The sequence below is a fragment of the Choloepus didactylus genome, chromosome 2 (assembly GCF_015220235.1).
Source record: "Choloepus didactylus isolate mChoDid1 chromosome 2, mChoDid1.pri, whole genome shotgun sequence".
NCBI lineage: Eukaryota > Metazoa > Chordata > Mammalia > Pilosa > Megalonychidae > Choloepus > Choloepus didactylus.
Genome location: NC_051308.1, coordinates 232,132,338 through 232,155,615, shown reverse-complemented (window position 1 = coordinate 232,155,615; position 23,278 = coordinate 232,132,338). Strand labels below are relative to the sequence as shown.

The window sequence follows — 23,278 nt, the reverse complement described above, 5'->3', positions numbered from 1 at the left end:
GAACAGGTTTAAATGTCAGTGTCACGCTTTTGGGAAGGGCAAGGAGTGACTTTGACATGCCCTTGGAGAGAGGTAGGGGAAGAGCTTTCACGTCAAACAAGTGCCCAGCAGTGACGGTTTCCCCAAGGAAGGTTGAGTGGAGAGAGGAGGGGTGTAAATAGAAAGGAGGCACAGCCTGGGGAGGAGACGAGGGTCCCAGAGGCGGTGGGCATGCAGAAGGCCGCCTTTGCTTTTACAATCCAACAAAGCCTGTTTAATTTCCTAGCTGCTAAAACAATCCCATGTGATGGGTTGACTTAACAATGGGGATTTATTGGCCCACAGAAGCTAGGAGACTTGCTTCCTCTCAGGTTCAGTATCTTTTGGCTGGCCAGAAATCTTAGGGTTCCTGGGGTTTTGCTGGCGTCCTCTCCTTTCTCCTCCAGGCTCCGTTGACTTACAGCTGCTGGCTGCTCCCCGTGGCTTCTTTCTTTCTGTGTCCAATTTCCTTGGTGTATAAGAACTTCAGCCATAATCGATTAAGGCCCACCTTTGTTCAGTTTGGGTGCACCTTAACTAATAATATTTTCAAAGGTCCTGTTCACAAATGGATGCACAGCCACAGGACCAGGGATTGGGACCTCAATATGTCTTTTGTGGAGGACATGATTCAATCTCCAACAGGTCCCCTACCTGGAGTTGGCCAAGAGCAGAGGCCACAACCCCCCCCCCCCCCCGCCCCAGCCCCTGCCCCAGGAAGGAAGGGGCTGTCTAAAGGGTATGGGCTCTGACCAGTCGTTCTTTGATCTAGGGATAATATTTTAATGACAACAATAGGCTTTATTCATAATAGCTCCAAATTGAGAACCATCTAAACATCTGTCAACAGTACAATGGATAAACAAATTGTGGTATTTCATACAACAAAAAATACTGCCCCAAAACATTGTATTCAAAGCACACGCTACTGATAAATGCAACACATAGATGGATGCCAAAAACATCATTTTGAGAAAAAGTGGCCAGACACAAAAGGAAGCATGTTGTGTGCTTCTATTTATAGAAGGGTCAAGAACAGGTGTGGTTCATCAATGATATCAGAAGCCAGAGTAGACGTTATCCTTGGGGTGGGGGTAGTGATCGGTGAGGGAGGGGCATGAAACAATTTTCTCGGGTGCTGGGAAAAATTTTCTATATTTTGATGTGAATAGTGGCTACATGTATCGAGTTGTTCATTTGAGATTTGTGCATTTTACTATAAATTCTACCTGAGTAAAAAGGAATAGAATCGTCACAACAGTGGTACCATCGATACATACTGAGTGATGGGTTAGTACTGTATATTTACTAGTTCCAACCCTGGAAGGTAGGTGCCACGGTTCCTATTTAATAGAGAAAAAGACTGAAGCTTTGCATGTCCGAGTGGCAGAGTGAGAGTCCCATCTGTTTTCTCCGCCTGCCGCAAGCGCTTTCCCATCCGAAAGGCCAGCTGGTCTAGGACTGGGCCCTGCCCAGTTTTGCACACAATCGGCTCACATTTGAATTGGAAAGTTTTTGGAGCATGCCCTGCCCTCTTCCTCAATTCCTTGTCTCGGTGACAAAGTGGTCCCAGACATGGTCATGGAACCCCTTGCTTGCCGCATCAGGCTTGTCTGTCTCTCTGGGAAGCAGGCAGCCTTGAGCCCTGCAGGATGGAAATCAAATACCTCCTGCTCACCCTGCCCCAGCTCACGTGCTCCCTGCCCAACCCCTCCATTCAATAAGATGTCTACAATCTGTACCTTGGCCTCCAGCAAGAGGAAGTTAGATGGTGAGTGAATCGGGCCCACATAGCCTTCGGGTGACAAGCAGGCACTCTCTATCTGAACAGCTGTAATAGGCTGATGTTTATCTTGCAGGATGTGTGCGTTTAATAAAGTATTAATATGAAGACCAGATTGCTTCTCCTGTCAAGCAGGCAGAGCGAGATTAGCAAGGAGGGAGACGCTGTGTGCTCCCCTGGGAGGAGAGAGCCCTGAGACTCTCTCTCTTTTCTGAGCCAGGTCTCCTTTGCTTTGCAAAATAAATGCATTCTGCCAAGGGTGACTGTAAAGGCACTTTTCTTTAGAGCCCATTCTATGTCCACACAGGATCCGTGTATTGCAAAATCAAAATGCGTGCTGCAGGGCAAGAAAGAGCCTCTGATGAAATGAGCTGGTGCATTCTGGTGGTAAAGAGGTTTAGGTGAAAGTCAGGTGTTGTGCTCAGCTGGTGTCAGGATAGTGTTTTCGGAGAATGTCCAGCGATTTACGTCTCCGGCTTCAGATGGCTGGTCCTGGTGTTTGGAGACTCTCTCTGCCATGCCTGGGAACTCCCGACTCCACATTCGTACCTTCCAGAAGTCTGCTTTCCTCTCTTTATTGCAGGGTTTCTCTACTAGGTATTATTGGCATTTGGGGGCCAGGCAATTCTTGACTGTGGGGGCAGCTGTCCTGTGCACTGTAGGACATTTGGCAGAATCCTTAGCACCCGCCCTCTGGATGCCAGTAGTAAAACACCCCCCATCCCCCGAGTTGCAAGAACGAAAAACATGTCCAGACATTTCCAAATATTTCCTGGAGGGCAAAATTGAGCCCAGCTGAAAACTGCCACTTCGATGGACTTTTTCTAATGACGGCTGGAGTACTGATGCAAAATCTCTCTGTATCAGTAAGGCAACTTCCCTGATAACTGAGCTGCCTGCTCCCAAGTTCATCAATGCTTTCTGTCATGAGAGTTTATTTAAAATTAAAGCCGATCTAAGAGCAAAGCCACCATTCATTCAGACCCATGTCTTAAAATAACAGAGTGAAGGAGACAGAACTGTTACTGAACAAATCCCCATTGCAAATTTCTAGGCCCTTTGGTACCAAAGTGAGGCAATCCAGTCTAATGCTGGTTGTCTTTTTGGGAGAGGAAGATAAAAGACCAAAAAAATTAAGGATTCCTTTATTGTGCCTTTAGCGTCTGAGCCCAGCAATTAATTCTTATATGCTAAAGGCCTCCTGTGTTTATGAGACATTATTATTTAATGTAGGCCTATTTTAAATTGTAATTTTTTCATTAAGTTTCCTCATTTTACTTATTAAGACCGGTTTATAACCTAGCTTGGACTGCGTTCCTTGAGTAATAACTGTTTTTCTTTTAAAATATTCTTTAATCGCCTATCATCCACATTTTAAATTTTATTCTAAGTCAGAGAAGCCTCCTTCTTGCTCGTGAGTCTGTCCTCAGGCTTCTGAGTGATGTCTGAGAACGCTGGATGCTGGGCTCTCTCTATGCTCTGTTCTAAATATCTCAGAAGAGGAAGCAAAACAGCCTCAACCAGTGAGTGACTGCCCAGCTTCTGTGCCCCTGAGGCTCACCTGAAACAGCCAACAAGAAATGGACCACCTGCTCTACAACTTTCTTGCAAACTCCCTTAAAGCCGTCTTCCTGGTAGCAGAGACGGGGGTCATGGTGGAGTGGAGCAGCTGTGGCAGCTGGGTCCTAGGCAGGGATGTGACAGCCAGACTCCTTGTCAGCACTGTCCTACTGTCCCCTTCAGCCTGGGCTGCCTCCCTGCAGTCGCCCTCCAGCTCTGAGAAGCAAGAATTCAGAATCGAAGAAGGGCTGGCTTGTGGCAGACTCAGAGGCTGCCCCTGCGTCCATCCGATTCCCAAGCCCAAGTTCACAGCCTCTGGACACCAGTGGTCCTGGAAACCAAATTTTCCAATGGTGCTCTGCAGAGCATGTTCCTCTTTGTTTTCTCATCTCAGCATCATGATTTCCCTGAGAAGTAAGCACTATACACCCTTTTTTCAGATGAGATGACTGAGGCCTAGAGAGAGGTGGGGTCTTGCTCTCTGTGTCCCTGTGGGGTCTTGAAGCAGGTCTACTGCTTCCCAGTCTGGAGCTGTTTCCTTTCCTTCCTGCTCCTGATTGTGGCTTCCCCCTTGCTGCCTGCCCTGACATATGGGCCCTGGTCCCTCTGCCCCCCGTCACCCTGGGGAGGGCGCTGCAAAGAGAGCAGTAGTGTCAGGGCATCTCACAAACATCCTGTGTCACCTTAGTCTCTCATCCTTCTTCCCCCCTGGCTGCTCCAGTTATTCCTTAGAAGCTGGACTAATCTAGGGCTAAGGAAATCGTGATTCCCTCCCACCCACCTCAAGGGCCCAGAGAAAGTTCCGGAGGGTGATGACAGGCTGTCGAATGAGAGTAGAGAGAAGGCAATGTGGTGTGGCAGAAGGGTTACAGGACCCGGCTTCAGGATACCTGGAGCCTAGTCTTGAATTGCCTGTTAATTGGTTCTGTGACCTTGGCCGAGGCACTTTTTGTCTCTGTGCCTCAGTTTCCCCCATCTGTGTAACAAAAGAGTTTCAATTCCTGATTATTGAGGCCCCCCTCTCACCCTGATGTTCCACGATTGGGGAACCCGGTTTGGGACTCCAACTCGGTGACAATATAGCTGGACCCATTGATTTACTTTGTTTTTTTTGCTTATTCATTCATCTGCCTGTACACTTTTTTCCACCATGAGCCTACTGAGTGGTGTTGTTGCAGTTTGCTAAAGCTGCTGTTAAAATATCAGAAATGGATTGGCTTTTATAAAGGGGATTTATTATGTTACAAATTTACATTTTTAAGGCCATAAAAGGGTCCAAACTAAGGCATCAGCAAGAGGATGCCTTCGCCGAAGGAAGGCCGATGGTGTCCAGAACACCTCTGTCAGCTGGGAATGCACGTGGCTGGTTTCTGCTGGTCCTTTGCTCCCAGGTTGCATTTCGAAATGGCTTTCTCCAAAATGTCTCTGGGCTTCTGTCTCTCTTAGCTTCTCTCAGATCTGCTTGCTTTTCCTGGCACATTTCTCTCTAAACATCTGGGAGTCCTCTCTCAGCAACTCCAGGGCAAATTCTGGGTTTCATCTCTCAGCTTAGCATCTCCAAAAGTCCTTCTGTGTTCATCAAACAGCATCTCCAAGTGTCTGAGTCTGTGTCAGCTCTTAGCTTCTCCTGGAGACCAACTCTAGATTACATACCTTAGTTTCTCTCCAAAATGTCTTTCTCAGCTTCTCTGAGCTCCTTCTCTCTGTGAGCGCTCTTAAAGGACTCCAGTGATCTAATTAAGATCCATCCTGAATGGGTTGGGTCATATCTCCATGGAAATATTCAATCAAAAGGTCCCACTCCACAAGATTGGATTAAGATAGCAGGGCTCTTCTGGGGTCCTTAGCTTCAAACTGGCACAGGTGGTATATGGGAACTCTGGGTTTGCACATGATTTTTTTTTTGGAAACCTACAACTTATCTAATTTAAAAAAGGTATGTGAAGACACGTATATCCCTAACAACTGCCACCCCCCCCCCAAAAAAAGAACCTATTGAGCACCTACTTTTTGCAATGTATTAGTGGAATGTATTGGTGGACTAACTGCTGTAACAAACCACCCTATATCTCAGTGGCTTAACAAAATAGTATTTTACTTCTCACTCATCTCATTATTCATGGCTTTCCTCCATGCAGTCACTCCAGCACCCAGGTTCCTTCCACCCTTCTACCGTATGGCCTCTCCCTGCTCCAGATGCTCAGAGCCCTCTCCATCCATTCGGCTGGGTGAGAGAGCATGAGGCAGAGAGCACGGGAGGTTTCTATGGACCAGGCCTGGAAGTCATGTTCCACTAGCCAGGACCTAGTCTCATGGCCCCGTTGAGCTGCAGGAGAGGCTGGGCTATGTAGCCTCAGTGTCTGGGAGTAAGATATCAGGCTTGAGGAGCATATATCAGGCTGCCCCAGAGCAGACAGCACAGACAAGGCAGAATTGAAGACAGCTTCAGACCACAGTATGAACTCAAGCAAAGGAGCCTGGTACTAGCAGAAGAACACAAGGTTCCAGACAGAGATGTGATTGGCAGGCTTGGCACCAGCATCCTCCAGCAATCTGTGCCCTTGGCCCTGGATGTCAACCCAGGGCATGCTGCCCAATGAGGCCTTTTCTTGGTCCCATCACCTTCCCTGATGGACATCCCAGAGGCAAGAAGACTGACTGAACGAGTCCTGCCTTTCTTTGGCCTCAGTGTCTCCTATCCATAAAATGGGAAGACAGATGACCCACGTTGGCTCTCCAAGAAATTGTAGGAGCATCAGATGTCTGCAAAGGGCCACAGAACAGCCTTCCCATGCTTTCTTATTAATAGTATAACCACATCATTATCAATAATGAAACACAAATTAATAATAAATAAACAAACTAATGATAAATAATACAGACATCATGAATAATACATTAACACTACAAGGCTTTTGAGCATCTATTGCCTCTGACAGAGAGGAATTTGATTAGCTGGCTGGAGATCACAGAGGGAGAATATTTCAGATCCTGGGAGGTTGGGGCAGGGGATAGTCTCCAAGAAAGGAGCAGGTCTGTCCCCCTGCAAAGGCTGAAAAATGCTTGAGGTCCCTGGTGGCCCAGAGCTAAGATGACCTTCTCCTTGGAGGGGTGAGAACCAGGAGTCTGGGGGTGAGGCCTCCCCCCATATATATTCTTTCTTGACCCAAAATTCAGGGTAGGAAATCTACACACCAATAAGGCAAAAGGTGTCCAGCTCCAGCAACACTGGTTTTATTGTCAAGGCTAAGCCAGTTGAGGTGGTTTATAGAATTTTTGTTCATCCATGTAAGTATTCATTCATTTGTTCATTCATTCATTTGGTAAATATGGCTTGTGGGCTGGCTGTGTGGTCCACAGCATGTTAAGCACAAAGAATCCAGTAACTGAGACATGTTTATGGCCTTCCTGGAGCTCATGGTCCACTGTGGGAGACAGACTGGCAGAAAGGCTGTCACCATGCGATACGTTAGGGCTATGATAGATGCTAGGAGATGAGTACTTAACTCAGATTTGGGGATGCAGGTGAAGTTTGGGGTGTCTCAGGAGAGGTCTCTAAGGCAAATGATTCCTATGCTGAGACCTGAAGGGTAGATGGAAGAGACTGGGACAAACCAGTGGTATGTGTTCCAGGCAGGTGTTCCAGCAGGTGCATAGATCCAGGAGCCAGACAAAACCTGGCATATTTGGGGAGCTCTAGATAATTCAGGATGACTGAGATCAGCATATGAGGAGAAGAGGGACAAAAGATGAGCTGAGAGGTGGCAGGCCGCTGAGTGGCCTTGCATGGGAGGGGAAGGAGTTTGGACTTCATCCCAAAAGCTGTGGGGAAAAGGAAGAATTTGAATCCAGGTATGACCTCAGCACACTGGCACCAAGATGCTGGGCCACCACATGATCCTCACTGGCTCAGGGATCCATGATCACCAGGCTCCCTCACATGCACTTGTTGATGTGTCAGTTCATTCATTACTTCATTTCTGCTACGTGCTGGCTGAACACTGACCATCATACATTGCATCGGGAACTGGAGATACACAGTAGGGCTCTGACCTCGAGGAGCTCCCAGCCTGAGAGCAGACAGACACACAAAGGACCACATTCTGTAGTTAGAATGGAGTGTGGATGAGCTGTGACTGAGATGTTTACAAGGAGCTGTGAGCTCAGGAGAGAGGGCATCAGATTAACATAAATCATAGAGAGGGAAACTTGTGCATCAAAATTGGAAGGATATGTACAAATTTCCCTGAATGAACTCAGAGGAGAAGAGCATTCCCGGGGGAGGAAAGATCATATGCAAAAGGAAGAACTTGAGAGGGTTTGGAAGGACTGGTAGTTAAGTTTCAAGGAGGGAAAAACATGGGGCAAGAGGGATTGAGTTGGAGAGGCCAAGAGTGGCAAGATCCATGAAAGAGGCTGAACCTTATCCTGAAGTGGAAGCCAGTGGGGCAGGGAAATTGAATGGCATTAACCAGGAACGTGGCTTCATCATATTTGCATTTTAGAAATACCGTTGAGACTCCAGTGTTGGAGGGAAGGTTGGAGGCTGCAGGCCAGTGAGGCAGCTTTTACGGGGTCCTGGGGAGAGATTTGGAGGACCCAATCCAAGGCTGATTGGTGTGGGGCAGAGCAGAAAACAGATTTGAGAGCTATTTCCGAGGTAGAATTGATCCATCTTAGAGACACATGGGCTGTTAGCTTTCCGTTCTTTGCTCAGTAGCTTTCTTTTCTCACAGGCCACCCCACCCCTTTCACCTCTCACCCCATTTTCTACTAACAAGGAGGCTGATCATTGGAGCACCTGTTAGCCTAGAATGGAAAGGTATATTTCACAGAACCTCTGTACCTGTCTGAAAGATATGGTTTCAGTAATAGTTTTGTTGTAATAATATTCATTATAATAGTAATTACATAGCATGGGGAGCCCAGGAAGGCTGTCATCAGTGCCATGATGTGGTATTTATCTTCATGAGATGGGTGACCTCTTTCTTCATGAGTGATAGTGCATGGAGTGCCTGGAATAAAGTGGAGATAAATCCCAGACCCATAGTCAGGGGAAGGTGACATGTGGAATGTATGTGGCCCTGACTCCATTGGTCCTTTCCAGGGCCTTAAATCCAGCTGGCAGAGTGATTGTCACCCCCAACTGTCTGCCCCAGGTCAAGTCTTGGTGTAGTCCAAACTGGTTCTCCAGGAAGAAGGGTCCTTTGTTCCCTGTGCCATTTCTCCAAACTCAGAAAACAGGACAAGGTTAAGACACTGTCTCTGCCCTCAGAAAACTCCTTGTCTGATGATAAACACAGCCTCTGCCCTCTGCTAGAAAGATGGATGGTCTATGTTGCTTTTGCTTCTTCTTTAGCTACTTTGTATCAATAAGTGATGGCTCAGATGACAACACAAATGTACTGCTGGGTCAAGTTAACTATCCAGAGTTGGGTCCAGAGGACTGTGTGTTAAGGGTGTGATGGAATAAATTAACTGCCCAGCCTTGGGTCTCAGCAACTTCCTCAGATATGTTTTCCTGGCCCTCATAGCACCCTGGGCTGGCTTTGAAGTTTGGACTGGCCTTAGCCACCAGTCATCTTCTTGCCCCCGTGTGGATGTGTTGTGCCCTACTGGTCTAACCCAGTGTCCAAACCCACTTCATCCCAAACCCACTTCATCCCAAACCCACTTCTTCCCAAATCTACTCATTTTCCAAACAAGGGCACAATTTCTCTTGTATTTCCTGGCACCTGAGCCCCTAGCACCCCCCTTTCCCATCTTCTCCCCTTGGAAGCACGGGTGGCAAGGACAGCACCGGAACCAAAGGGCCTGCCTGCCCAGCCTGGTCCCGTGCGATTGTGAGACATCATCCTGCATCCCCAAGCCCCAGCGTCCTCACCTATGAAACGTGGATGCTGTCCCTCAGCATCACAACGAGATGATAATTCTAGATGTCCTCCAAAAGCTGACGAGCACTAATTACATATTCCCACACTCATTTATTTTAAAAAAATTATTGAGCTTCTATTAAATGCCAGGCACTGTTCTAATTTTTGAGGATAATGTAGTGATTAAAACTTACAAAATCAAGGACTTCTGGTTCCAATTTGATGAATGAAAGTCCAGCGTTCCTTTATCTTCAGTAACTCAACTATAAAACCTGGGCAAAACGTATGGATGCCTATTTGAAAACTCTGAAAAGTAAATGCCAGTATGCAGATTAGGAAGAACATGAGAATTTGAAGTACCAAAAGAGCTAATATAAATCACACCTAGATTCTCGTAAGGTAATTCTCAAAATGTCCAAAATACAAAACAAAATCACTTGAAGCACAAAGAAACATAAAGATCTCAGCTGACATGGGGAAAGACCATCAATAAACTACAATGACGAAATGGCATAGATGTTGGAATTACCTGACAAGGACTTTAAAACAACCATTATAAAAATTCTTAGACAAGTAATAATGAATTGATGGTATTAAAATAAGTATTGAAATAAATATTAAGATAGAAAGACTTGGCAAAGAAATAAAAGATTTAAAGAAGAACCAAATGGAAATTTTCAGAAATGAAAAAATGCAATAACTGAAATAAAAAAAACTCACTGAGTGGACTCAATAGTGGACTAGAGATGGCAGAGGAAAGAGTCTATGAACTTGAGGATATATCAATAGAAATGATCCAATCTGAACAACAGAGAGAAAAAAAGATTGAAACGCACACACAGTCTCTGCTCTAGTGGAGTTTACAACCTAGTTGGGGTAGGAGGATGTCAGCAGACAATAGAAAAATAAATACTTTTCAGGCAGTGAAAAGTTTTTAAAAAATACATCAGGGTAGAGTTAGAGAATGACAGGGGTGCAGTTATAGATAGAGTAGTTAAGCAAGGCCTCTCCAAGGAGTTGGCATTTCAGCAGGGAAAGGGGTGAGGGATGATTGAGCCCTGTGGATATCTGGGGAAAGATTGTTCTGGGAGGTGGGAGAAGCAAGTGCAAAGGCCCTGACGTGGAGATAGGCTTGGGGTGCTCAGGGATCAGTGGGGTTCATTGTGAGTGGGTGGAGTGCATGAGGGCAAGAGTGAGGGGGATGTAATCAGAGAGGTGAGTAGGTGCAGAGTGGGCACAGGGAGCCCAGCCAGGAGGCGTTGCAGTAGATCAGGCCATAAATGACGCTGGCCGGGCCCAGGACGAAGCCGTGAGGGTCACTGTAGCCGTCAGCAGAGGTTCCTCACCCAGGATGTGTGATCGGACCTGGGTGAGAGCTGCATTTCTCTGCGAGAAAGTTCTTGGCTAATTGAGTCCATTCACCTGGGCTTGTGAGGGAGCACAAGGAGCCAGACTCACCTGCTGCAAGGTATCCAGTTACTTCTGTTGGGGGCAAGGGTACGGTGAAAACCGAGGGAGACGGGAAGCAGCTCAGGGGCAATGTTAGCAGGGGAACCAAGCCACTCCGTCCTCTGACATCGAGTTTGCCAATTCTGGCAGCCGCTGCCTCAGGTGGACATCCACTGTGTCTACCACAGGGCCCAGCCATCAGCGTGGCTCAGCAGGGACTGCTACTCACAGCCGCTGCCGCCTCGCAGCATCTCTTACTCCGTGGCTTCTGCCTCGCGGTCTGTCCCTGCCTTGTCCGTGCATCTCTGCCTCTAACCACTGTGCCGTGTGCTGACTCACTCATTATATCTTATATCTTACATCTGCAAGAGCTTCTGGGTACCCAGAGCCGGTGCCAACACCGGTCCAAGAAGATGTCATCAGAGGCATGTCCAGAGGCGCCTGTGGGAGTGGGAGCCTTGGGCTTGGGCTGCAGAGAGCAAGGCCCACGGGGAAGAGGACCCTCTGGGGAACGCTGCCCACTCTAATTATGGGACAGCCAGGGGTATGGGCAGAATTAATTTGTCCCTTCATACAACACTTGTGATCCAGGGAACACGGTTGATGGAAACAGTTCTTGGTCTGGTATCGTGGTGGATATAAATCCTGAGTAAGTCATTCTAATTCATTTTCAGTGCCCTGAGTGGTAGGAAAGAGGTCTATGGTAGTCTGGGGACTCAGGTTTCTGAAAGAAGTGACATTTTCACTAATCCTTTATGGATTAGCAGGAACCATCTAAGCAAAGAGTAACGGAGAGGGTCTGGGACAGAGGGGACAACCCGGGCCCGGAGGTGAGAGAGAAGGCTGCACCCAAGGGAGAGCAGAACGCAGTGGGCTGCGATGCAGAATGAGAAGTGAGAGGGGCTGTGGGAGCCAGAGAGCAAAGTAGGGGTCACTTCACCCTGGCAAAATATTTGCAACTTTTCCTTAAGGACAATGGGCAGCTCCTGAAGGCCCTCAAGGAGGTTGGAGGTGTGTGCATTTTAGATCACTCTGGCTGCTGGTGGAGGATGCTTTAGGGGGCATGGAGAGATGCAGGAAGTCCGAGACTGAAGTGTGATCTTACAAGTTATTTACTTAATAACCACCACCATCAACTGGGTACCCACAAGGAGTCAACACTGGGTAGAAGCATAAGGTTTAGTCTCAGAATTCCTACAGCTGTCAAGGGAAGTATGGTTACCCTATTACAGAAGCAGGTAGAGAGGTTTAAGTGATTTGCCCAAAGGCACTCGTGAGTCGTGGTGGGATTACAAGCAGGGTGACCAACTCATCCTGGTTTGCCTGGGACTTCCCCAGTTTTAGCACTGCAAGTTCCACATCCCAGGAAACCCCACAGTCTGGGGAAAACTGGGACATCTGGCCGCACTAATGTAATGTATGTCTCTTTTCACTACATCAGAGTGGGCCCCTTGGAATCCCTCACTGACCGTCCACCCAAGGGGTCAGACTGGGGCCTGCCCTCTAGAAACATCCGCTCTGAACTGGGAAAGGGAAGAGGAGTGACGCTGGGATATTGCAAGGCGAGCTTCTGGATAGAGGAGTTATTTGTCATCACCTCATTGGGAGGGTGCCTGGTTCCCGAATTTTGTGAAATGTGTCTTAATGGGGTGGTATAAAGGCTGTCAGGGATAGAGGGGGAGAGTGATGTTGCCATTCGGGAAAATGAACTGCCTAGTTAAGATGAATCCGTCGCTGATCCTGATCCTGATCCTGCTTCTTGATACCACTCTTGGTGGGGCTCGTGCATCGACGCTGATGGGTGGAAAATTTAACACCGAGAAAGACAGCTCTGTCTTCAGCTGGTGGCAAATTAATTGGTAGGTTCACTTCTTTGAGAAATGGCTTTTGGTAGTATCGGGAATGAAGGTGACAAGGTTGCCCCTGGTTCCGATTTCCATGTCAAAACCCAGTTTCTGGCTCAGTTAACACCCAATATGGGACTGATTGGAGCGGGAAGCCCTAAAAATTCAATACACCCCTCATTCTACAGACGAGGAAACTGAGGTTCAGAGAGGATGTCCCAGAGCTGATTAGCAATATAGCTAAGACCAGAAGAACCCAAATCTCCTGAGCTCTTTCCTTTGAACTCTCTGCCTCCCAGCAGGTGGAAAAGCCTGTCCTACCAACCCCTGCCTGCCAGCGGCCCCTTCCCACCGACCTAGAGTCCTGATGCAAGAAGGCTCAGCCCTGAGGGTGCTACCATTCAGAAACACCCTCTCTGGAGGTTCTTGGCAGCAGGGGACCGTCTCGCACCTTCTCTCTGGCTTTCTATACTCTGCCTTGGGGGCAGGATTCCACGTGAACTCCTCCAAGCTTTGATCCCAGCCGGGATGTCTGGCTGAGCTGGTCATCTTGGAATCTTTTCCTTCTCAGGACCAGCTTTCAGATGTCCGTCTCTGCCCTTCCCCTGTGTCCCCGCGACCATCCTTCCTAGACCTGACAGTGGGCAGTGGGAGGGAGTGGAGGGCTTGGGGCTGGGAAGCATGGCACGGCTTGCCCCTGCCCAGCAGCGCCCACCTGTTCGGGCAGGGCTTGTGGCAGACAAAGCACCTGAACATGCATCCCATTTCAGTCCTAGTGGTTTTTCCTTGTCCATATGACACAAGGGCAGTGAGTCCCACAGAAGCTGAATAACTCACCTGGTTCACCACTGAGTGCTAGAGCAAGAACCCTGAGCCAGACAACTGACTGCAAATTTCCTGGAGGAGTGTGGGTGGCGAGGAGTGGGAAAAGTGGGGGGCGGGGGTGTGGTTTCAGGGGAAGAACCAATGCAGGGTCTTTGGGAGATGATGGAGTTTAGTGAGATAAGAACTAGATAAATGTTGGTTAGTCCTAGGGGAGAACTTTTCCTATTTTTCCTTTGGGAGAAGCTTCCCGTCTATGAACATGTTCCATCTCCTCTCCCGTGTGTGTCTGCGTCTGGGAAGGTGATTTCTCATCTGTCATACAGGTGTTGACCTCACCTAGCACACCTGTCAGATAAGCACCACGCTTCCTGCCTTCCAGCCCCTAACTCCTCACCTGAGGCTTGCTTGCCCTGCCCTTGGATGGTACGGGTCCGTGGAGCCCACAGCTCATTACCAGGCTCTGACCTCAAATCCTGAGAGAGTCGGGGCTGCCCTGCACTCACTGTCCAACCCTCGGGCCTGATCCCATGCCCTGACCTCTCTGTCTGCAGTCTCCTTAGCTCGAGGCTGCAGAACCCAGTCGGCCTTCCTGCCCTCGCCAGGCCCGTCCCCACCGTGCACCTGCTACCCTGCCCTGTTCTGGGAGCCAGATCTCTCCTGAAGACACAGTGACAGCCAGTGAAGCAGTGCATCAGGGGCTGCCCCCCACAATTTCCCCATGACCTCAGCAAATCATCTGACTGCCCTGGATGGTAGCAGGAGCTGGCAGAAAGAGATTGGCTTCAAGGTCATACAGAACTGAGTTCAAATCCCAGCTTTGTGGCTTGCACTGATGTACTAAACATGCCTTAACCACTCTCGATGGCAGCTCCTCCTCTGTGAAAACGGCATATCTGCATACTTACTTCTCAGGATGGTGTGAGCATCAGAAATGTCTGGCACATAGCAAAGCTCAAGAAACAACACTCATCTTATTTTTATTTTAATACTCCACTGATATTAATGGATCTCACATTCCAGAAGGAGAAGCAGGTGTGCGAGTAGAATATGCCAGTGTGACATACTCAGCAACTGCAGAGTGGGATAAGGCACAGGTTGTTGCACGATCTGATGAAAGAGAGGGAGTGAAAGTGCTGTGAAAACCCCAAAGTGCCATGCACCCAGGAAAGGAGTTTTTAGTTCTTAGAGCTGAGGTCTCCTACCTTCTCTGCAGCCTGGAGCCTGCTCCATCAGTTCCCAATATGCTGCCCAGAATGGTCTCCCCTAGATATCCACATGGCTCCCACCTTCCTTTATTTGCCTGACATATCTTGCATCATTTATTTCATCATCTGCTCATCTAGAAGGTCAGCTCCCTGGGGGCAGGGACTTGCCTGTTCTCACTGCTGTATCCCCAGTGCCTAGAACAGTGCCTGGCACAAAATAGATTCTCAACAAATATGTTCTCCTAAAGGTAGGAAAGACAGGAAGAAGGAAGGAGAGAAAATCCTGAGAAGTCCTGGAAGGAAGGAACATGTTTAATTTTGTTTAACCCCATGTTTCTCAAACTTAGTCATGATCCAAATCTTGTTGCCTGAAAGAGCTGGTAGAGCCCCCTATCCTCTGTTCCCTCTGGAAAATGCCATTTAAGGCATCAGAACCACCCCCCTCACGTGCCTGCCTTCTAATTCACCTCCTCCAGGGCCCCGAGCCCTTCTCTCTCTCCCCTGTGCAGTGGGCCATTCCCGGCTCTCACCCTGGCACGCCCCTGTGAACCCTCAGGGACAGACTACACCTGTTGGTGCTCCCGGCACTACCTCCTGATTACCAGGGCTACAACTCCCCCTCTATCCCCCAGCAGGCTCGCCCCTCTGATTCCCTCATGGCTTGCCAACAGTGACCTGCAAGCTGGCACCTGTGCCCCACCCTGGCCTGCCTCCCGTGCCTGCCCCATCTGCACCCACGTCGGGCTGGCTGGTGGATCTACACAACTGGGAATGTGTCCTACCCTCCACCTTCCCAGTGAGAGGGGACCTTTTTCTGGTCTTGAGCTTTTCAGCCATCTGGCCTGATGATGCTCAACTCCTACCTACTTCTTGAAAGGTGAGACCCTGGGGCGGGGCAGCCCCACTGGCAAGGTGACCCAGGTGGACCAGTGTTCTAGTTTGCTAATGCTGCAGAATGCAAAACACCAGAGATGGATTGGCTTTTATAAAAAGGGGATTTATTTGGCTACACAGTTACAGTCTTAAGGCCATAAAGTGTCCAAGGTAACACGTCAGTAATAGGGTACCTTCACTGTTAGCTGGGAAGGCACGTGGCTGGCGTCTGCTCCAAAGTTCTGGTTTCAAAATGGCTTTCTCCCAGGACGTTCCTCTCTACCAAGCTTGCTCCTCTTCAAAACATCACTCTCAGCTGCACTGAGTTCCTTCTCTTTGAGGCAGCTCATTTATATGGCTCCACTGATCAAGGCCCACCCTGAATGGGCGGGGCCACGCCTCCATGGGAACATCTCATCAGATTCATCACCCACAGCTGGTTGGGGCCCATTCCAAGCAAATCTAATGAGCACCAAAAACGTCTCCCCCACAAAACTACATCAAAGATAACGGCGTTTGGGGGGCACAATACATTCAAACTGGAACAACCAGCCAACTCATGGGTAGGGATTGGAGCAGGTAGCATGTGGGCCGGACTCCTGCCCTCATCCTCCAGCTACACCCCTCCCTTCTCCCCAGGGCTGCTCAAAACATCGGGCATGCAGAGCTGCATGTGAGACTCTGCCAGCCCTTTCTCAGAGCTCTGGCCTTGTCCATGAGCTGAGGTTCTGGGTTTGAATCCCATCTCTGTCACTTGGCCCACTCCTTCATGTCTGCTTCTTCACAGAAAGTGGGAATGAGAAGAGCTTCTCTCTCCTGGGTTTGTTGAGATGATTAAATGCATGAATGTGGATAAAGCACTCGGCTCTGTGCCTGGCAGAGTAGGTGCTGCTGGAATGGGAGCTGTTATTCGTATTTCACCCTGGATTGGGCCTGCCCCAGGGTCCTCCATCCTGTTGGGTCCTTGTCCCTGAGAGTGGCCTCCTTGCTTGTCTTGGATTGGGACTCAGCTGGGGACTTCCCTGATCACCGAGGTTGGGCCAGGCTCCCCTCTCCACTCTCAAGGCCCCCGCCTTCCGCCCCCACTGAGTGGTGACTGTTATGACATCCCTCTCTGCCCCCTGCGTGCTCCTGGAGGCCTGGGCAGTGCGCGAGCCCCCTCTGCACCGCTGACCTCACCCAGGGCCTGCACAGAGCAGGTGGCAGCAGATCTTGGCATTGCGGGAATAAGGAAAGAAAGAGGCAAAAGCTCAGCCCTTCAAGTCTGCCCAGGTCACTGCTTCCTTGACCACTCGGGCTCCAGACTCCCTGGGTGCCCCAAACTATAGCCTGAGTTAGAGGCCGCCCCACAGTGAGCCCCAAACCTTCACTTCCCCACCACAATCCTGGACATTGGGGCCTGAAGGCCTTGGACCATGCAGGTTATGTCTGATCCCAAGTTCCAGATTGATCCTTTCCAGGTCGAATCTTGTTTTTTTCCTGGAGTGTTGTAACCATTAAGTTCCAGGCAAGGGTCAGGCGCCCAGGCTCGATCCTCCCCGGTTGTCTGCACAATTGAAATCTCCGATTCCATCCTGGCTAGTTTCCTCATTAAGGCGATCGGACTGGATTGATCCATTAGATCAATGGCCGGACATCAGTCAGCAAGAAGCCGATCAGATGAGCTGGGATGAGCAGCCCAAGAACGAGGTCCCCGCCGAGCTGGAGTGGGCGTCCAGCCCTCCGGGATGGGGCCAGGGAAAGCAGAGGAGTGGGGCAGACCTCCTGGGGCAGCAGTGTCCCAAGGGGGTGGCCAACAAGACCCATGCTCCTGGGGGCTGGGCAGGGAACCCAAGGGCAGCTGGTGGAAGAAAAGCATCATCTGGTGTTTACAGAGATTAGAGACGCCTTCTCAGCTCCTCCCCCATCAGCACCGCCACCGCCACCTTTGGGCTGCAGAGTGTGTGTGATGGGAGATTTGGGTGTTGAGGGAGCAAGCAGCAGTGTCCCAGGGAGTCTTCCCCTTTCACCAGGAATGACTGTGGTGGGAGGCTGGGAATGGATCCAGGACACGGTATCCCAGTGTGGGTTTCACAGGGCTCTGGCTGCACAGATGGCGATGGGGCTAAGGGACGGGTGAGGTATTGTATTCACACAGGTTTAGAAACGCTGGGTTACCCTCATTTCAGCAGGTTAATTTCCTGCAGGACTTAATAGGCTAATGCACATTGTGATTCTCTAAAAGGAGGTAATGGAGGTGCAGTGTTGGACCCCAGCATCATTTTTCTGGGATTTTGTGTAGAAATACACTGAGGCGTTTCCTCAAGATGCCAGTAGGTCCTTCATTCATGGAAAAATTCATTCCGAGAAGTGTTTTGGGGGTTGGAGGGACCCATCAAAGCTAGGGAGGTGGCAGAAGAGGAGACTGAGGAGGAAGTAGAGGGAGAACAGCTCCCGTCAGGCCCACAGCCACCATTCACATAAACTGCAGTGTGTACAGCACCCCCTATAGTTGTGCGATGCACCCACTTCCTCTGGGTCAGCTCACGCCCTTACCACCCCCTTCTCCTTTCTCCCACAGGCTACCTGACTGTCAGCATCGAGCCTCTCCCTCCTGTGGTGGCTGGTGATGCTGTGACATTGAAGTGTAACTTCAAGACGGACGGGCGTATGCGTGAGATCGTGTGGTACCGGGTAAGTCGCCACCACTGTCCCCTCCACGCCCAGCTCCACGACTGGTGGCCTTGGTCCTGAAAGCTCGGCCCTGAGCTTTCTGGTATCTTCTGCCACATCCCATCCTCTGCTGAAAGTCTTCTCTTCTCCTCGAGACCTGTCTTGTTCTGGCCTCCTTTGTACCCCAACACACCCTGCTCTCGGGAAACCTTACCAGTACCTGAGTATCTGTAGCTGAACACGGTGGGCCTTGGTTTCCGTGTAATAGCCTTGCAAGGTCTAATGGCAGATTCTCAGGTTTGAGGCTTTGGGGAATGTTTTCGGCAGTAGAGAAAGAACGGTAGCTTCCCAAATTCTTTATAATCAAATTATAGAGATGATTTGCCACCAAAATCCAACTACATATAGGACTTGTCTCCATTTAGATCTGGGAGGTGATGCTGTTAGAGATGAGCAGGTGCCCATCTATCTCAAGCCCAGGTGTTGGTTGCAGGAGGATCAGCCTTGGGTCTTGGGCACCTTGGTGGCCTTCTTTACCCCTGAGAGGAACCTTCTAGTGCCTGGACAGGGCATCCCAGCCTGCTCTTCCTTTGCCACCAAGGAGTCAGGGCTTGGCTCAGGAGGAAATCCAACTGGTATTTCATTCTTGCAATGCCATACTCAGGCTGGCACCGAGTGAGATGCCACCCCCTTGGGAAGAGGGTAGGTAGAAAACTTCCCTTCCTTGACCTAAAACCAGGAATAGCAAACTTTTTCTGTAAAGGGCCAGATAGCAAGTGTTTTCATTTCTGCAGGCCAGGTGGTCTCGGTTGCAACTCCTCAACAATGCTATTGTAACACAAAAGCAGCTGTAGACAGTGCATAAGGAAAGGGCGTGGTTGCGTTCCAATAAAACTTTATGGACACTGAAATTGGAATGTCATATAATGTTCATGTGTCACAAAATATTCTTCTTTACTGTTTTCTAACCATAAAAAAGTGTAAAAACCATTTTCAGCTCTCAGGCCATACAAAAACAGGTGGTAGGCCAACCTGGTCCACGGGCCATAGTTCACTGTTCCTGATCTAAAATGACACTTTTCTAACCTTTTTAAGCTTTGTCACCCTTTCTTCAAATGAAACCAATGGACAAAACAGTGCAGACAAACTGCACTGGTTGAAGCATGGGGGAGGAGGGAGGAGGGGTGGGCACAGGTAGATGATCGCAGGTAGATGATCGCCCGTAGATGGTCACCTGTTGAGAGCTGATGCAGCTGCTCCTTCGTGCTGCCACCGGGGCCACCGTGCACTGCATTGAAACCGGGCATTCAAAGTTGTTCATGGCCTTGGCTCAGGACTCACTCAACTTCCCCCTTGTCCTTGGCCCTGCTTGCCTAGAATCCTTCCATCCTTGCTGCTCCTTCTTGGATTTTTGGTCTTTGGGTCACCATTTGCTGGTCAGTGCTATTTTTGTCAGCTGTGATCTGGGGTTCTTTTAACCAGAATCGTCATTCTCCATCTTCGCTATGGATCCCTTCTGCCTAGAATCAACTCAAGGATGCTCCACCCAAGCTCTCCAAGTAGCGTGGGTCCCGCAGGTGCAAACCTGATATTTGGCACCAGGCAGGGTCCCAGCGCAGAGGAGGTTTCCATCCTGGATAGATCAGCGGGCCTAAAGAAAGTCAAGGCATATGCTAAATAGTGCCTTGAACTGAATCGGTAAGAGGCGTATTGACATGATGTGGGAACCGCTCTGCTGACACGTGCAGCCAGTATCTCATTAGCACCGGGCAGAAGGGCTGGGCTAAATTAACTCTAGCTCGTCGCTGATGGTGGGACCGTGTCTTTCCCTCAACCATCCTGTAGGTGGGGTCGGAGTGCAGGGTAGTGAATGACCAGAGGAAGACGTATTGAGTCCCAATGGAAACAGTTAGTTAATGTGGGTGAAGATGGGAAGAAGCTCCCAGACAGGAAAATACCACCGGGCACTTCATTTGCCTTCCCAGCTCTTAAGGCAACTGTCCTCACTCTGGTTTAACATCAAATGCTGCTCCACTCCCTGCAGAAAATCTCCCTGCAGAGGTCACTGCCAGGGTAAGGGGCAACTCCAAGGCCAGGCCAGGCCCAGGCGGAGAAGCCAGGAGCAGGAGTCCCTGTGGCTCAACCCTCTGTTCTCTGAAGATGGGGGCTCGGGGCTGGGGGCTGGGGTGGGAGGAAAGAGGTTCTGGTTTGGACAGAGGCTCTCCCTCCCCTTGTCTACCCCCAATGTCGAAATGTCCCCCTCCACCCTCCCCCACTCCTTCTCTCTCTCTGTCCTTTCTAGCCTGTGATCCTGTTGACCACTTTAAGAGCCAGCTACATCTCTTTTGAGGGGGGCAGGCCCTGCATTTTGGTCTATGGTAGGCTGCACTAATTAATTAATTGTATTTCACATTTTCTGAGTGTGGGCCTCTGGAGGGGGGGTATGCGGATGTATGCAAACCACATGCAAATCACCCTCTGAAGCCAGATGCTTGGGCCCTTTTAATTCTGTAGCAGGACTGAGGTGGTGGCTCAGCTGACCTGTTACTCTCCTTGGGTCCTGGGGAGCCCCTCCTGCCTGGTCTGTGATGGGGAAAGATAGGGGCAGAGGATGGGAGGAAATTCCAGGGAAGTGGCTCCATCCTGCTGGTTATCTCTTTGCCTCCCACCCCTCTGGCCTCTGTCACTGATGGCCTCTTTTCCCAAGGAGCCAGCTGAATGGAGTGAAAGAAAAGCCCACTGGCATGGGGGCACCAAGAGCCAAGGCTGGCACGGGGCTTCTAAAGGGGATGCGAGGAGCAGCCCGATTCTCCTCTGAGCCCCTCCTTCCCGGCCAGACAGCCCCCCATGGCTTCACTCCCCAGCTTCCTCTCCCTCAGCCTACCCCCACCCAAACAGGGAGCCTCCGAGCGCTCTGTTTGTTTTCTGTCTGTGTGTTGGCTTCCCTCCCCAGCTTCCTCTCCCCGTGCCCCGTGAATGAGCTCACAGAGCTCAGCTTGGACGGAAATGAATAGATCACACAGGCCCAGCCAGGACTATGTCTCCAGCCCCTTTAGAAGGGAGAAGCGGGGCATTGTGACGCGGCCGCCACTGCCCGCTCAGCCCAGTGTGCAGAAAATGGCCCAAAAACATGTGTCAAGCCCAGTAGCCTCCCCGCTGGTCCTAAAGACATTATCTAAGAAATGGGATCAGACTGAGCTTTCAGAAAACACAGTGAATGGATTTGATTCTTTGGGTAATTTAGGGGAGTTGAAGAAATTGTCTAAAGCAAAACAGGTCATCCCTCAAGGTTAATGAGGCCTCTGGCTGAACATTTGGGAAGGTCCTGCCTGTGGACTCTTTGGGGGGGAGGGGGGGATTGGGAGGAGGCTGACAAGGGCCTGAGCTTTGGACACTTTGCCCCTTGGTCTGGCCAACCGAGGAGGAGCCCACCCAATTTGTAGAAAAGGATGACAAAATGATATAAAAAGAAAAAAAAAGAAAGAGGTGATCAGAAAGTACATGTGATCAGAGCCCTGAATCTGTGCTGACCAACACAGGGGTCGTGAGTCACATGTGCTGTTTAAATTTAAATGGAATTAAATTAAAAATTAATTTCTCAATAAGACTAGTCACATTTCAAGTGCTTACTAGCCATAGGTAGCTAGTGGCTACCCCACTGGTCTAGAGCATTTCCATCATCGTGGAAAGTTCTCTGGATATTTGAAAGTTACTCTAGATATCTGAAAATTTTTTTCTGCAGCCTCTGGAATATACTGTGCTTTCCTGACAAGGAAATAACAGTGAGTGCTCGTTGAGCCACCTTTCTAGCCAAACCAGCTCCAAAATTAATTTCTATAAAATGAATTGTATTTGTTTTGTAATCTGCCATCATTAGATTGGATATGGGGGAGAGGGAGATGGTGGTACTCATTCTCAAAAACCACGTTCTTTCTATGAAAACACACAGAGGAAGTCAAGGGAGTTGTGAGGCCCCTGAGGTGCTGGTTTCACAGTTGTCCGTCAAGCCTTTCAATTTAGGGATGTGTCACAGCCCTTTTCACCGCTTCTCCATCTTTTCTCCGCTGTTGCACAGGCTCATCTTCCCAGGCTACATCTTCACAGCTCACGAACAGAGCTCTCCTTTTTGTCTAGAAAGGTACAAGGTCTAATAGAGCAGAGGTGCAATTCCATACTTGGCCAGAAGGGGGCTGTCACCTAATAATCAATCTTCTTTGGCATTGAAGTCAGGCCTTGGCTCTAGAAAAAAACTGATAATCTTCTTTACCTAATTGATCCTGTCCATTTTTACTTCTATAATTGGGGACTTAATTTAATAATGCTAATAATACCCATCTTAGTGGCTAACACGATTGAGTTTTTACTGTGAGCCAGGCATCTTACATACATTTTACTGGACCAGGTGTCTCATATACATTACTACATTTAATTTGCACATTGGCCCTTTGAGGTAAGTACTATTATTTAGCCAGTTTTTCAGATGGAGAAGCTGAAGCCATCCAAAGAGACTGTGTCTCAGTTCATGTTGCCTTCCCTCAGTTCCCCAGAAAGTCAGATATTTCCTCCTCCATGTGGCTATTCCAGCACTTACCTCATCGTGTCAAGACCCCCATCTGTGAAAACACTGGGCTGTGAACATCTCGAGGCCGACAAAGGCCACATCTTTTCACCACTGCCTCCTCAACATCTTAGCACTGAGTAGCCTCAATTAATATTTGTTAAATGAACAAATGGTAGAGCTTTCAATATAAATGCATTACACATTTTGACAGTCTGGTCAAATTGCCCACTGCTGTTTCTGATGGGCATGTGTATATGGCTGGTAGCATCTGACTGTTTGTGGGGTAGTGTGGGTCTTTGTACACTCAGGAGACCTTATGGAGTTTGGGAAAAAAGGAACATTTCTTATCAGGAAACACTGTCTAAACTCACTTAGAGGTTGCCTGCCCAGCAGGCAAAGCCAAAGGTCTGTTTATATCATAGAAATCCATTGAACAGCTGCAGAGAATCACGGGAATTTAACCTTTCACGGCAGTTTTTATCATCCCTCCTTCGTTTTGTCTCCTTCCTTTACCATTTGTTCCCAAGAGCTGCTCTGGGCCCAGGTTACAAGGCTACAGAAAAAGAGAGCCACGGAGCAAGACAGAGAGAGAAGGTAATCTACAAACAGCAGTAAAGCCCAGCTTTCAGTGCCCC

The 23,278-nt window shown here is 49.3% G+C and overlaps 1 protein-coding gene across 1 annotated transcript in view; it reads left to right on the top strand.

Moving 5' to 3' along the window:
• Positions 1-23,278, top strand: part of IGSF21 (immunoglobin superfamily member 21) — a 244,034-nt gene that overhangs the window by 86,195 nt on the left and 134,561 nt on the right. Inside the window, exon 2 of the mRNA XM_037828361.1 lies at positions 17,991-18,103. Within this exon, the coding sequence (XP_037684289.1) occupies positions 17,991-18,103 (113 nt within the window). The remainder of the gene's footprint in view (positions 1-17,990; positions 18,104-23,278) is intronic.